This window comes from Chenopodium quinoa, unplaced genomic scaffold (genome assembly GCF_001683475.1).
Source record: "Chenopodium quinoa cultivar QQ74 unplaced genomic scaffold, ASM168347v1, whole genome shotgun sequence".
In the NCBI taxonomy this organism is placed as follows: Eukaryota; Viridiplantae; Streptophyta; class Magnoliopsida; order Caryophyllales; family Amaranthaceae; genus Chenopodium; species Chenopodium quinoa.
In genome coordinates this window covers 405,533-422,458 of record NW_018745617.1, presented here as the reverse complement: position 1 = coordinate 422,458, position 16,926 = coordinate 405,533, and the positions used below count along the sequence as shown (strand labels likewise).

The 16,926-nt window shown below is 34.3% G+C and overlaps 1 protein-coding gene across 1 annotated transcript; it reads right to left on the bottom strand.

The window, feature by feature from the left end:
• Window positions 1-308: 308 nt before the first annotated feature.
• LOC110716728 (vacuolar protein sorting-associated protein 29) lies at window positions 309-7,752 on the bottom strand. The gene is made up of 3 exons (XM_021895361.1): window positions 7,449-7,752; window positions 2,370-2,507; window positions 309-837 (listed from the first exon to the last, which is right to left on the bottom strand). Exons 1-3 carry the CDS (start codon window positions 7,578-7,580, stop codon window positions 535-537), a joined length of 573 nt encoding a protein of 190 aa, XP_021751053.1. The 5' UTR covers window positions 7,581-7,752; the 3' UTR covers window positions 309-534.
• Window positions 7,753-16,926: the final 9,174 nt, after the last annotated feature.

The following is a 16,926-nucleotide window of genomic DNA, read 5'->3' as shown; positions in this document are numbered from 1 at the left end:
TCACTTGACAGTCATCTACTTCGTATTATTTTCTTTTAAATGTAACAATTATGGATTACCATTATTTAGGTTTTAATAAAATCTTATACAGCTAAAATTATTTAGATTTTCCAGTTGTTAGAAAAGTTTAATTTATATCATGTCGACTATTTTATTTGAGATTTTAATACATGATCTTCTCGGATTCTTGAGAAATCTAGGATGGTTAAGCCAAAATTTTCTGGATTATAGCAGTATAAGCGATTAGCATACAACCTTACTATAAACATGGTAAATTTTACTATCAACTTCGTAGAACTAGAGTAAAGTTGGTGCAGATAAATTGGACACTAATTCAAGATAAACAACTCAAACCAAACAATCAAGTACAAAATCGGGTTATACTCACAAGTAAAAAATCTATTTTGACCTATTAAAAGCTTTTCATAACCATTTCAAGACAACTTTTTTCAAACAAGGAAAATTTAAGAAAAAGCACAAGTCAGTTTCAGGTTCTGGTGAAGAAGGCAGGCACATCTACAAAGATTGTTCGAGTCAGTGAGGAGATTGAGGAGCAGTGGTCTTCTTGAAATCAATCTTATCCACCTTAACTTCCCCATCAATAAGCTCATAAACGTAAACCACCACACGCAGCCCGTCAATGTCCATCAGAACAAAGCTTGGATTAACATCATAAGTGATGCTGCTGTATGCACCCGTGGCAGATCCTGGATTTATGACAACACCACCTTCGTGTTTGTATGCAGTAAATTGATGTGTGTGCCCAGTCACAAGGATGTCCACATCCAACTGCCTCTGAAGCATAGCTAAGGAGTCCAAGTCTCCCCATGGAATAACCTGAAAGAATTAACCAATGGTTGAATAACAAGAAGAATCACAAATGTAAAATTCATGCATGCATTTAGCTTAGGAAAGTTTGAAGGGTCTACATAAATATGGGCAACTATTTCCTAAATAAAAATGAGTCAGTCATATCGAGACACTGGAGTAACACGTCTCTAGTCAAAATGGCAGAGACAAATTTTTTTAAAGAGGGCCTAGGTTTGAACTCAAGACTCAGGAGTCTTGAATATTTAATTATAATTAGGTTAATAACCTATTTTCCATATTCCTTTTCATGCTTTTCAATATCAAATACATCATGTTGAATAAAAGAGTTTTATGGAAGGAGAATATCAGATATTGCTTGTTAGTATAGCAGACATTAGTGTCCATTCCGCCGTGTCAAGGGTGGAGGAGAATACAAGCAAATTCCATGTAATCCTAGACCCTACACCTTTCTGGGTGGCTGGTGGCCACCTCAAGGGTCCCCAACCTAAATCTTCAGGTCCTTTTCACAACAATATTCTAAACCCAATCCCACCACTATGATTTTCTCTTCCAACTATCACTCTCTCATACCAAACAAGAATAGAAATTGAAATGAGGGAGTGTATGGTTGAGAAAGATATGGGGCAAAAGGCTAAACGAGAAGCAGGGTTTAGGAGCTTTTTGGAAGAGAGCTTTTGAAAGAGAGTTATTCTATCCAGGTCAAATTTGCTACTCTTTATAGAGTTCTTAAAAAATTCTCCTACCAATAAATTGTTCAAATATTTTTATTGACCAATTTACAAAAGTAGCTTGCTAACAGCTATACCAAACTATTTTACACAAATATCTAATATAATTAGGTAGTCAAACCAGTTAATAGAGCCAGCTAACTGCAAATTGCTGAACAGGGATGATCTATTTATACTGTTTTCTCATCTCCTTATCCTCAAACCAAACTGCTCAGGATTGACAAAGCAATAAAGGGCTAGTGAAGGCCTGCTTACATAGATTTGAACAATGTCATATAAACACACCTTCAGCTTCAAATTCATGATCTTCTATAGTCATGACGGATCAATACAGTAGACAACTGAGAAGTAATATGCGGGAAATAAGAAAGAGAATTTGCAATTATTGAGCAGGGAACTTTTTTCATCATCTAAATAGCATTTAGCAAATATTTTATCTTCTATTTACTAAATTCAAATAGTCCTAGTAGAAAAATCCTGGCCAAACTCTATAACTGGCGTGTACTACATAGAACATTTAATTTAGCATTCAAGCTAAGGTTGAATTTTAATTTGGTGGTGGATGGGATGGGAAAGATTTATTAATTATTTTACATGTACATGTAATTACATTCTTCCAGTGCAGTTACAGGGTCTTCGGGGGAGGACAACAATGATATACTCAATGCACATCCTGATCAGTTAAATTGATTCTCTTGTTAAAGATGATGCAACTAGCAATTCCATTTTCACTTGTTATACATCCCAACATCAAAGATTTTGCAAACCAAAAATAATCATAGGGCCAGCAAATTAAAACAAAAGTCCAACCTGGTGACCATGACAAAGTCCAAGCTTGAATTGACCGATTGTTAGGGTTTTTGTCTCTGGATAACGTGCATCTTCATCATATTCTCCTCGAGTAATATGGAGATCTGGACATATGGTTTTTAAGTAGTCATGTACTTCCTGCAGATAACAGCTTAGAATGAGTAAAATATTCACGTTTAAGTTCAGGCATCTGCCAACAAGGTTTTCAGGATTATCTAAGCATATCTGTATTGAGTGCAATCCGAAACATCTCAAACAACTGTCACATGAAAGGAAAAAAAAAAAAAAATCAAAATTACTCAGCAACTGAACATGGCTTATGCATCTCCAACAATTTAAGCAAAGAAATCATCCATTATGCAAGAACTAGAGGAGAGAAACCAAAGTCAATACAACAGATGGCAGAACCGAGAATCAAACAAAAATTTAAATAATTTTTTTTTTCCAATCTATCCTCACATATTATTACGATATTAACCTATCAGTGGATACAGTGAAGATATAAGAATCAAGCAGATAAATTTAAGTTGGATATGTTCTCTAACCTATTTGTGGGATAAAGAGATTAGAGAGGAGATAAGAATCAACAACACCAAGCAGGTAAGTAGTCTCCCCCAACTATTTACTGTGTGGATCCAGCCAACAACTAAAATTTCCATGAAAAATGACTCTTAATCTATGTATAAAAAGCTGGGCACATTTAAGCTTAATGTGGTTTTAAGATAGCTGGTAGAACCATACTATGCCACGTCTCGCGGCTAGATTCTGGAAGTAAATCTTCAGGAAATCCTATATGTGAAGTATGGCAGTCCTCCCATGGATGCATAAAATATAGTACAAATTGAAATAGGTATAACCTACCATCATAAAGCAACACAATCAACCACCCAGAATGTATACTGCAGGATCTAGAACTGAATGGAATAATGAGGTTGTTCAGATAGAACAAAGACATATGATTGTAAAAATAACGAATTAATTATATGTTGTAAACTTGAAAGCTATTAGACAGTCATAGTTTCTTTTATCAAAAAGTTGTTCAAGTATTGAAGTCTTACAGTCAGCAAACAATAGCATTAGAGCATTAGACAGCTCATGCCTCATAGAGCTAAGAGACTAAGAGAGAGATTAAGCATCCAAAACTAACGCTAGTTCTTTTACAAAATTTAACCTGGTTGACTTTTCAAACTATGATGAAGTGTAATTGATGCACATAATAGAAGTAGATACAAATGCAAGTAGTCCAAATTACCTTTTGCAACTATATCTCAAGCAAGAGCATTATACTATTTGAAATGCATATTAATAAATGTAGTGCTGTACCTTAAGAAAAAATTGTTTAGACTTTAGAGTAGTTGATTTGAAACATTCCTTAACCAAACCGAGGACAGATGCAGCAAAATGAACTTAAAATTATAAAAGGAGTCCTCCATAGATATAATGCATTGCCAAATTAAACTGTATCACAACTATGGAGAACATAGAAGAGCTTAACCCTGTGCCAAGAAGGCTTCATGAAATGAATTATGAGACAATCTAAGCTCTTAAACTAACTACAAGGATTAGGCTACCTCATGAGATAATTACTTGCTTCTTTAACTCTCGTTGATCTCCCACTGGATTACTCTTGCTTCCATGGGGAGTCAGAGTTAGGCATATAGACCAGACATAAATTTAAGGAGATATTGAGAATTGATATAAGGAATTTCTGCTTCAAAGTTTCTGTTTGGTTCTTCTCTAGTGGTCAACTACTCAATAAGCAAGTAAATCATAAAAAGTGAATTTCTAATTGACTAGTGAATGTTAAGATAGCTTCCAGACAACAAAGAATAGGTCCCACTTCAATTCAATCATCAGTTTTGGTTCCCAAAAAAAAAAAAAAAAAAAAAAAAAGGAAAGAAATAGAACTCTGTTAGAGTTTGTAAAAATGGATATAGATGTGTCGTACAAGAAAAAAAATTCACGTCTTGGTTAATGTTAAAAAATAGAATTTTCCCTAACATACTAAAAGTCCTACAACATGCATCCTCAGTCAATCCTGAGACACCAAAATCACAGAAAAAGCAGAGTCATAACTCATAAGTATGACAAATGGCCACATATTTCAAAATAAAACACTAACATTCACAAATTACAAAAGAGCCGGCAATCTGAATTCTGATCAATTCCCTGTCGTGAATCCTCATTTCATGTACCCTTTTCTTATTATAATCCACTAAGCAGTAAGCACATACACAAGACCACATTAACTTGAAAGGGAGTAAGGGACAGACCCCTCTAAACTTATTTCCCAGTTTTGAATGTAAATGGACAACATTAAGGATTTTAAAGCCAACCCTGAAAGAGCCAATCCCATCTAGTTCTATAAATATTACGCTGCAAAATTCCATTTCAGCACAAATTGATAAGTAGTCCCACTCACTCAACCAAAAGCCTTCTTAAAAATCCATTTTAGTTACGACTCCTTTTTTCCCCTCCACCTTACCTATTCTACAAGTTGTATTGATGGTATGATGAACCTTCACAGTAGCAGTTTGTCCTAACAATGTATAGAAGAATTACAAAAGTCTATTCTAAGGTACCTTATTAAAAATCTGGTAAATACTTGAAATAAGCCTGATTGGAGAAAGATCTTAGACTTCTATGACATCCAGTAGTAAAGGTGGGAAAAAGAGTCCAGATGATAGCCTTATCCAGTATCACATCTCATAACATTCTTGAAATGTCTCAAGGAGCCCATTCTTAATATCCCAACACCCAAACTAAAATTAAACTGCTCTTGAACAATCTCGATGAGAGACTTGTTTATCTCTGTATTACAAATACATTGACAAAACACTACTTAAGTCTTGCGAACCAAACAATGTCCTTAGTCACAAATAGGTTTAAGATCAAAATCAGATTATTGTTTTATGTGCAATTTTTTATCGCTAAATATCTTTAATTTCGTAATGAAAAAAATCATGAAATACACATTATTATGAATCTAACAAGACCCTACATATTAATAAAATACACATTATTACGAATCTAACAAGACCCCACTTGATATATTTTTTCCTTATAGATTATCATACACTTATGGTCAAAGTTTGGTCAGATTAGACACTCACATCAGACCAGACCAAAGCAAAAATAAGTAATATCAGAGCCTTAATCCCTCTATTTTTAATAGTTACATGTTGCATCACTTCTCTGTGTGCGGGAGACTTATTTATTTATTTATTTTTTGAAAACATTAGGAGACTTATTTTATGGTATTATTATAATGAGTAAGTGACAGTTATTTAATGTAAAATTGGATAAAGGAAGAATTAAAAGAATTGGAAGAAATAAAGTGGAGACCATCCATTGAGTGTGAAAATATACAATAATAGAGAAAGTTCCAAATATGGGAAGTGATGCAAATATTATAAAACACCCATATTTAGGAAGTGATGCAGCTATTAAAAAACAAAGGGAGTACTTTTTTCCACTCAAGAGTCCCATATTTTCCATTCAGACTGGAATCACGCACGACATCCAGTTTCTTATCTGTGAGATCACAAAGTACTTCAAGCTATCGTTTCTGCTAGTGCTTCACAAAATATTATCACATGAAAGGAGTGTTTCAAATTTTCAATCTCACTCCTGCCACAACATACAAAGATTACCTTAAGTTCCTTTTTACAAAATTTGACCCCTAAAAATAGAACCTGGGCTAGGCTGCCAAATGATTGGAAGGTTAATACAACCCATATCTAGTGTCAACGCAGATAACACCTTTCATTTGGCCAATCATGCACTTGCCTATAACTTCTTAGCCAATCCCTATCTCTTCTATATAAGCTCCTTATAGAGCCCCTTTCCCTACTTATATATTCTTTGTTGATGAACAATTCCATTAGGTTTATAAAAGATACTTTATTCCCTTTTGCAACTAATGGTACTAATTCAATACAACAAATTTTGGAAACCATCTGCCCTAAAAAATCACCCTTTCTCTAGAAACTTAGAAGCAACTTCCTAAAAGCATTGTAGTTTTAAGCAGATCTCTGAGAGCATAATGAAACTCAATCTATAATATCTGCTAGTATTTCACAAAAAAACAAACAAGCAAATAAACTACGGTCTTACAATTGGCTATCTTTAACACTACCTTCTGTTACATTACACACTGGTGTGGCAGGAGAGTTAAGAATTACATGGACCAACAAAGTCGTAAGTTTCTGTTCTTACATGAATTTATACGGATCTAAAGTAGAAAGATCCTCTCCTCCCCTCCCTAACCCCAAAACTGCCAACCTAGTACAGTCACCTTAGTCCTAACTGGTTACTAGACGCAAAAAATGTACTGGCTTTTATGGGAGATATGCATCATTCATCAGTCTTATGCATGCATATGATTGCTTGTGCTAGCAACTAGCAAATGTCAATAGCATGAGGATATTACTCAAAATCGCAATTTATGTCAAACTTTGAAGCCAGAGATTTTCATTAGGCCTATGATGTACTTGCCTAGCTCCTTTAAGAATTCCATTTTGTACATATGAGATACTTTCTTTGCTTTCGCGGCCAATGGTTCTAATTTACAACAAACCACTTGCCCACAATAGTATCCCCATTCTCTAAAAAGTTGGATGCAAATGCAACTTCCTGAAACTCTTTGTAATTTGAAGCACATTGCAAAAATTACATTCACACTGCATAAAGTAAATATGTTTAATCTTCGCCGTATCATATCCTTTATCTATTCTTCGATCAACATAAAAAATGGTCGTCATTTTTATCTCAATAACTTTAAACCCAACTACAGCAAAATTCGGAGAACAACATATTCACATGATTTTCTAAATAAACTAATTCAAAATTTCTGGACATTGTAATTGTAACCCAGATAACATAAACCATCAAAAACAACAAAATCAATACATTACTTCATGATCATCAACCCAGAAAATCAAACAATCCAAAACAATCTCAAAACCCCATTTCACAAAAAGTTCCCAAAAACACAATCAACAAAAAATCAAGAGCAACAAAGCAAAACCCAGAAAAAGTCAAAGAGAGGTCAGGGGATATAGAAAGAAAGAAACATACTTTGATGCAAAGATTACCAGTACAGATTACGTGTTGAATCTTTCCAGGAACAAGCATAGACTTGAATTTGGCAGGGAGATCAGGTGCTCTATGTGGGATGTGTAAATCCCCAATTGCCAAAACCAACACCATTGATTTGCTCGGTTTTCTCTCTCCTATGAAGAGGAATTAGCTCTGGTCGTGAAGAACAGAGGGAGCATTCGGGGTTTGATGCGTACAAATCAGTCTTCGTCTCTGAGATCGCCAAAAATTGCAATTTTTTTTTTTAATTTTTTTGTTTTTGTTTTTGCTCTTTCCCTAAATAATGATGGGAAATTATCTACTACCTCCGACAAGTCAGTAAAAATAACAGATTACAGAGTATGACGCGCGCATAACGGGGTTACTGGTTTTGTCAGGGTTACTTGTATTTTTCAGGGGTTACTTGTATTTTTTTTTCAGGAGTTACTTGTATTTTCTTTTTTCAGGGGTTACTTGTATTTTTTTTTTCAGGAGTTACTTGTATGTTTTTTCTCCAAAGGTTACTTGTATGGATTACTTATTCAAGGGTTACTTGTATTTTCAGGGGTTACTTGTTTTTTTTTTTTTTCAGGAGTTACTTGTATTTTTTTTTTCCAAGTTTTTTTTTTCAGGGGTTACTTGTATGGGTTAATTCAAGGGTTACTTGCATGAGTTACTTATTCAAGGGTTACTTATATGAGTTACTTCAAAGGTTACTTGTATGAATTACTTATTCAATGGTTATTTGTTACTTATTCAAGGGTTGCTTGTAGGCCCCATACCAAACCAGTAACACCCTACAATTAACCCTTGACCAAAACCGGTAACACCCTACAAGTAACCCATGACCAAACCAGTAACACCCTACAAGTAACCTCCGACCAAAACCAGTAACACCCTACAAGTAACCCCCGACCAAACCAGTAACACCCTACAAGTAACCCCCGACCAAAACCAGTAACACCCTACAAGTAACCCCTAACCAAAACCAGTAACACCCTACATATAACCCCTGACCAAACCAGTAACACCCTACAAGTAACCCCTGAACAAACTAGTAACACCCTACAATTTTTGACGTAGAATGTTCGATCTAAGATTCCACAAAGAAAACGAGCTGAAATTTCTTTGGTTCTCATCGATTTCGCTACTTCAAATGTTGTTGATGATCTTAAGGATAATTAATCACAATTTTTCACAACAATTTACACCCAATTTCTACAATTTTGGGCTTTAATTGTAGCAGTTTAGCAAAGAGGAGAGAGAAAATGGGTAGAGTAGAGATATGGTTGTTGGTGATGTGTGGTCTGGCTTAAAGAAGAAGCTAAGAAAAGAAGAGAGAGAAAATGGGTGGAGTAGAGATATGGTTGTTGGTGATGTGTGGTTTGGCTTGGAGAAGAAGCTAAGAAAAAAAAGGAGATAGAAGAGTTGTGGTATTTTAAAAAATAAATAAATAAATAAAAATTGTGGTTGCCACACCGTGTGGCCAGCCACATACAAAAATTTGCGCCTTCGGTACACATTATATGCAACTTTTGCCAAAAAAAGGAAATTTCACATTAGATGCAACTTTCACCTTCTTTCCTTTTTAGTAAATTTTTTTAATGAAATTACTCAAATACCCTTACTCAAGATATCATAAACACAATTAATTAACTAAATTAGAATTAATTAGAATAAATTATTTACTTAATTAACATCATTTTTCTCACCCAAACAAATCCAATCAACCCAAACTCAAAAAATCATTCAACTCCCATCCTTGTTCATCTTATACAACTCCAGCAACCACCATCGTCAATGTCGCCGGCCACCACCACCTTAAAGATTTCCGACTCCGCCTCCGCCTTTGGTGAAGCTCTCTCCGTCTCGTGCGCTCTCTATCTTTCTCTAGCGCTCCCGCTCTCTCTCTATCTCTATCTCTTTCTCCTTCTCTTAATCAATTCTTTAGATCTGATGATTTAGGGGTTGGTTGGGCTTGAATGGGGTGTTTTAGGAGGTTTTTGGGGTAAGTTAGAGTGGATTGGGGTGAGTGGTGGAAGGTTTTGAGTGCTTTAGGGGGTTTTCTGGGTGGTTCAATGATAATTGGCCGTGTGAGTACTGGTGTGTGTTTAGGGTGTTTTGGGGTGATTAAGGGTGGGTTCGAGGTAGATCGGGGTGAGTAAGGGTGGGTTTGAGGTTGATCGGGGTGAGTGGGAGATGATTTCTGGTGTTTTGGGATGAGTGGGGGTGGTGTCGGGTTAGTTCAGGGGTAGTTTAGAGTGAGTCAGGCGGTTTTGCGGTGGTTCAGAGTGCGTGGAGGTGGTTTCAGGGTGGTTTGTGGTGGTTCAAGGTGAGTGGAGGCGTTGGTTGGTTCAAGTGTGAGGGTAGGCGGCGTTTCAGGGTGACGGTTGTTGGTGGTGGCAGGGGTGACTGATGTTGGTGTTGGTGGTTCAGGTAGGGGTGATTGATGTTGGTGGTGGTGGTTCAGGGGTGACAGTTGTTGGTGGCCATTCTCTCTCTTACGCTTAATTACATACTCTTTAATTCATTAATTAACTATTATGAAATTTTGTCTTGGGTTTCGTGAGAGCTCCAAAGTTACATATAATGTGTACCGGAGGTAGTAAATAATGTTTTTGCCCTTTCCCTAAAACGGGTTTATTAGAAAACCGCTACTTCAAGTTAATGTTTATGCAGCGTTTTGATTTCTATTCCTATGCAAAGTGATCATTTAGCGAGATGAAAATTTGTTTATATACTCTAGAAGACTCCAAGGGTCATTTTCATCTCAAACTCAAAACCAAAAACTCAAGCTCAGTTGATGTCTGGGTGGGAATTTGGAGAGTCATCTGCGTAAAAGAAAGCTAAGATCGAATCTTTAACCTCTGCTGAAGATAAGTTCATCACCAATTTCATTTCGTTTTTCAATTTTTGAAGCATACCCTATTTTGTTGAATGAAAACAAGTTAGGGTTTAGTGAAATTGTTAAAAACTTTGAAATTTTTTGTGTTGATCTACTTAAATTATGCTTCAGTATGTTATTCTCTGCAATCGCATGTAATTTGATGTTGTTTTGTGTGATTTTTATTGAGTTAGGGTTTGACACTTAAAATCGAAAAGTATAGGGTTTGTATGTTCTGTTTTTTTTTTTAATGTGATCAATAAAAATGGCCATTGTAATAGATGTGTTCACCTAATAACCTAGGTATGGATGATTTGGATGACACTCACCCACTGATGAGAAACCAAACTCAAATGGGAGGACCAACTAAGTGTCGAGAGGGTTTGCTAGCAGTAGTGTCTTTGGTGGAGGCTCTGCACATTACACCTTACCTACTATACCATGTGCACAGTCGAATGAAATGAGGGACTGGGCTCTTCATGTCATTCTATACAACTTTGGGAGGGACTTCTTTGTGTGGATTGAGAAGGACATGACTGTGTACTTCGATGGTTTTCCACTTCTATTCAAGGAATATTAGGGGGTGGGTTGTATGTGGGGTGGTAGGTGGTATTATTTTTGCTTATGATGGCAGTAGGTTTTTGGGTTGTTAATGGATGATTTAGGTTGACTTTTGTCATTGTCATAGCTTAGAATGTAAGTAGGTTGGGTGAATGTGAGATTCATTATGTTTTTTTTTGTACGTCACTTCTATGACAATGTAAGATCTAAATTATTTTGATTAGGCTTCATTTAGTGATCTAGGTTGATGGAATGGTATGTAATTTAATGAAGCCTATGTAGGATCTTTTGTAATGAACAATTTGCTAGTTTATATTAATGAATAGGAATGTTATTATCCTGTTTACACTGGTGTTCCTTGATCTATTTTGCATTTAGTTATTATTATTGTATGTTTGATTTGATTTATGATTATGATGTTCATCAATGTTATTTGGTTGTAAATTTGTGTACTTAGTTGATTTTGCCATTGTTAAGGAAGTTAAAAGTTGTCCATTCTTTATGATTGTCAGATTATAGAATTAAAAGCTTGTTTGATTGTACATCATGGTGGTCAATGGCAAATTGGTTGTGATTCATTTTACCAAGGGGAATAAAAGTATTTGAGGATAATCCTAAAACTGTGGATGCTGAGTATGTGAAAAATTTAATAGATGGTTTAGGGTTTGATGACATTGTTAAGGTCCATTTCTTAGATCATAGGAACGATTTTAACTATGGGATTAGGTACCTAGGCTTTAAGAAAAATATATGTGATCCATTCTTGACTCTACTTCTACAGTACAAGCTCATTAATATATATATAGAGAATGAGGAACTTAACACCCCTTTATTTCAGAATATATAGGGAGAAGGGGTACTTTTATGAGTTTATTAACAAGAGATAATGTGGAAGAATATGAGCATGTTGAGGCATCAACTGGTTAAATTGCATGAACAATTCCTAGGCATGAATAAGTTGATATAAACTATGACACTGAAGGAACTGATGTAGATGATGATGATTTTGTGCAAGCAAGGTGTGAAATAGCCAAAGACAAAAAAAAAAAATGATTTCTTATGAGGATGAGTTGGAGATGTTGAGGAAGGTAGCTACATATAAGGGTTTGGGTGAAATATGGAGTGACTTTGATGGGTTTGATGAGCTACATAGCCCTGATGAAGATGACGATGACAGTGACCGTGGTTTTTTAGTTGCTCCACCTTCCAACAAGTATGTTAAGTCATCAAATGTTAGGACCATAAAAATTAAAAAAAAACAAGTCTTTTATGCTGGCAGACCTTTGATAACCCATCCACTTTTAAACAGGCTATTAGAAATCACTCAATTGAACAGGGAAGAAACAGGCTATGCGATGTAATTTCACGCTTTTTTACCTCAATTATGCAATTTATTGCTTGAGTTTGCATGATTTTGCTTATTAATATGCATTATTATTGTGTTTACATTCAATAGAAGTATGTAAACTTTGGCTAAGTACGAGTTCATTAAGCATAAAGTTTAGTTTGTTGAGTGTGCATGTTGGGGACCAAGCAATTTACAGCGATACAACACACAAAAGTTTGAATGGTTTTTGAAAATTTATGATTTTGGGGTTAAGTTTCGAGGGCGAAACTTCTTGTAAGAGGGGTAGATTGTAAACCCCCGTATTTTTAAATATTTTATGAATGAAATTTTATTTTATTTTATTTACAATATTTATTTGTACTTTTCCGGAATTTAATTTCAAAAGTTTCAAATGATTAATATAGGTCGAAAATTATTTTAGCACAAACTATTTTATGAACCTATGTTCTACAATTCATGATCATACAAACAAAGTCTAGTCCATTTCATTTACCTAATTGACCCATTAATTTTATGAGGCTCAATCTTCTTATTTACCCTACAACATTCTCTCCTATAAATACCCCATTAATCCCCAAAATTTTCCACACACAAAAAGGTTAGTTTTATTTTCTTTTCTCTTTTTTTATTTTTTTTATTTTTCTTTTATTTTTCTTTTCTTTTCTTTCTTTCTTTTTTCTCTTCCTACGTGAGCTACTGCTCACTTTGCAGCCACCGCAGCTAAGCTGCTGCCGCCACCTGTGCTCGCCGGAAATTGGCGCCGGCCTCCCCTGACCGCCGGCGATCACCACCAGCCCGACCTCCCATCGTGGTTGGTCTTCCTCTTCTTCCTTTCCCCTTGTTTCTACTCTTATTTGCACAATCATATAAGTATTGTTTTAGGTTTGATTACATGGTTTGAAATTAATTTATTTAGTATCAATTTATGTTTTTGATGTTTTAAACCTATAATTTCAGATTATAATTGTTGTTTTTATTTTCAGATTTTATGAATATAAAACCTAGGGTTTTAATTTATTTAAAATGAGATTCTAGGGTTCTTATGATCAATTAAATTGGGGCTTTTGTCCCTATTGTATTTCTATTGATTAATTGAGCATAAAACATGTTTTAAATGAAGTTTTAAGGTGTTTTAAATCTAATTATATTGCTGGAATTTTATTTAAAAAAGTAGTGTTGTGATTTTAATGAAAGGGGTTTGATTACCCATTAAAAGAGAGATTAATTAAGGGTTTTTAAATAATTTTCAGAATTTTAATTATAAAGTATTAAACTTGCTGTAATTCCATGAAAAAGTGTATTTTAAGGTTTTCATGAAGGAAATTTAATGAACTATATATAAACTTTTGATTTTAATTAAAGGGAAGGTTTAATGTTGTTTATTAATTGGATTTTAAAGGTCTTAAAGTAAGTTAATATTGCTGTAAATTTGATTGTTTGGGTATTGATTGAAGTTTTATTGTTTGATTTAGGAAAGGAGTTTATTGAAGGTGATTTCTAGTTAGTAAAGTGGCATATCAATTCATTTATCAAGGTACGTACGAGTTACGAAACCTTGCTTTTAGATGCATGTTTAGGGACGGATCGAAAACTTAATATCATATATAGAGAAGACTGAGCTAAATTGTTTAGTTACACATTGTGATTTCCGTGTGTTGTGCACTATTCTATATTGCAAGTATGGTTTATGCTCTAATTATGCAAGGTGCGCATAGAGGCAAAGGTATGTGATTGGTGAAATGATTCATTTATTACTCGTTCATCATCATGTTTATACACCGAAGTAGTTAAAGGAATAAATAATAAATATTGTTTGTCACAAATAAATCAAGAATTGAAATTGGAAGTATGCTTTACTTGATTGAATTGATATTGGATTGATTGTATTGTTTTGCAAATGAGTGATCACCAAGTCTAAACTTGTAAATTACGTAAAGTGCAAGATGGATGAGAAATAAAACTATGGATTTGTGCACATCTGGAGTAATGACAATAAGGGGTTGGGGTACACGGGGTATTAGTCGTGCACTTTTCTTGAGGTCGTCTGATCTACAAGTCTCTTATTTCAAATACTTTTCAAAACTAGGAGTTAGATGAGATCTCATACGAGCTATGGTCACGGAGTCGCGCCCGTGGTCGTTGGATGTTTATTGATATTTCCGAAAGGAGGCATGGGGTTTTCTTTTATCGATGTTCCAAATGGAGAATGGGATGGACAACCTTGTCTATTGCTTAATCCAATGAATAAAATGAAATGATTTACCTATTATTATTTAGTGAAGTCTTAGTAACGTAAACAGTTGAGTCGTGTATTTGAGTTTATAATTAAATTGTATTCGATGATTGATTGTTAGTAGCATGCTAGGAATTTCTTATTATTTTTCGTAGCTTGTATGTACTCAACTTTGCTGATTGCGTGTTTTTGTGTGTCTTTCTTTGGTCATGGCCTTCGCCTTTCAATGACCCTGTAGTGATCCAATCTTCACACTTGTAATATTGAGGAGCAGACTCATCACATGTGTTTACATAGTTTGGACTTGCATCAAGGTGGTGAAATTTTGAGTGGAGAGTTGGTTATTGTTCGCAGTTTATTTCTTTTCATAAGTTTGAATTTATTTAAACTCTGGTTTTTATTTATTTACTACTTTTGTTGGGTTTTGAATAAGGGCCTTAATGGTTCCAGCTTGTATCACTTAATTTGGTTTTATTTGTTGGTTTTGAAACTTATTTATAACTGAATTAGTTTTTCCGCTGCTAGTTTCTGATATAGCCTAAACGTTTGAACACGTGGCGATAGCACGCCAGTAATTCTCTTGGATTTTGTTCAAGGTACTCATAGGTTTAAACAGAGAATTATCGGTGTGTTACAAAGTGGTATCAGAGCTTAGGTCTATTTTAAATATCACTAAAGATAATTTAAAGTTTTTAGGCGCCTAATGTTTTAAGTGTTGTGCCTTTTAATTTAATTACTTGATTTAAAATCAAACTTCAATTTTGGAAAATTATTTTATTTAAAATAAATTCATTTGGCATAATATATGAATTTTTTTTATAAATGATTGTGTTATTAATTATTTTTTTAAAACGAAATGAATTTTGGTATTTATTTGATTCTTTGAACTTGAGAATTTATTTTATTTTATCGGTGAGTTTTAGGTAGTCTTAAGATGGGAATATAAGATAGATGATTTCTCTCTATGCATTGTATTGAATTCATTTATACTTTTATTCTTTAATGAAGAAGAAATGATTATGCAAGGGATTTAAATTATGTATGTGTTGTTTAATCGTGCAAATTTGGGTGTTTCACCTAGTATCATGTTTTAGGATTAAAGAGTTGTGTAATGTGATAGATTTGAGGATCATTATGTGAGGATTATATTTATGTGACTATTACTATGGGTTTATTGAATAATGTTATTCATTTAATGCTTGGTTTTTTTTTTTTGGGGGGGGGGGATATTTCTTTCTTTTAATTGCTAACCTCCCAACCTTACACCCAATGAGAGAGAGTTTATTTTTTAGAAACCTTGTGAAGCTATTGTGGATATACTTGGGGAATAGATGAAACATGTGGTGATGATGAAATATTGAATTGAGAATTGGTTTATGACACTCTTGTTTTTTGTATGGTTATTACTTGGAATAAGTGTTTAGTGAAAAGTTTTACTTGGGAATTTTTGAAAATAGGCTTATGAAGGAATTGAGTAAGTTTTATTGGGAAATTAGAAGAGAACTTGGTGAGCTAGTTAATAAGTATTAAAGTGTGAGAATATGAGTTAAACTACGAGTGTTTCGTAGAATATTGGGAGATGATTGAGATGAGAACTACGTACGAAATTATAATTAAATGCGTGGTGATGTTATTTATTGAGGTGAGTTAAGGGAGCGTAACTCTTTTCTTTATTGCTTGAGTTTGCATGATTTTGCTTATTAATATACATTATTATTGTGTTTACATTCAATAGAAGTATGTAAACTTTGGCCAAGTACGAGTTCATTAAGCATAAAGTTTAGGTTGTTGAGTGTGGTGGTAATACCTCCGATAGGTGTATGCTTCCGCAATTTTATTCAAAGTGTAGGGAATAATTTCAAGCCTTTAAAATCCCACTAGCTTGAACCCCACTGTGATCATACACTAAAGTACAGTGGCGTCCAAAAGGGAAGAAGATAGAGCAAAAGAGTCGCCAACAAGTTTTTTAAGGAACTTGTAAACCGCTCACGAGGTGAAGGTTACACCCCTTAACGATCCAAGAGATCGTCAACTCCATAAGGTCTAGAACCAAATAAGGGTTCAGGGATGATGGTACAAATCCAACCTAAAAGAGATTTAATCTGCCCTAATAATAGGCCTCTACTTTATTCAGGTCGTATTCATGTGCGATTTTTGACTAACATGCAATCAATAGGATTAACCCTAAACCTGTTTATCTATGTTGGTTGAATTTAACGCACAAATAAATCTATTATTGGCGATCACTTGAATTATAATCATATTAATCCTAACAAGATTATTAATTATCTTATTAAGCGTGATTACAAGTACCAATTCCCTTTAACATGCATAAAAGTGTGATCAAGCAATAACAATAAATATCAAGCAACTTAATAATAATTATAATCATCATCATGTTCATGTTAATATTAAAGCATAATAATAGCAAGATCCTAGGCATGATACTAAC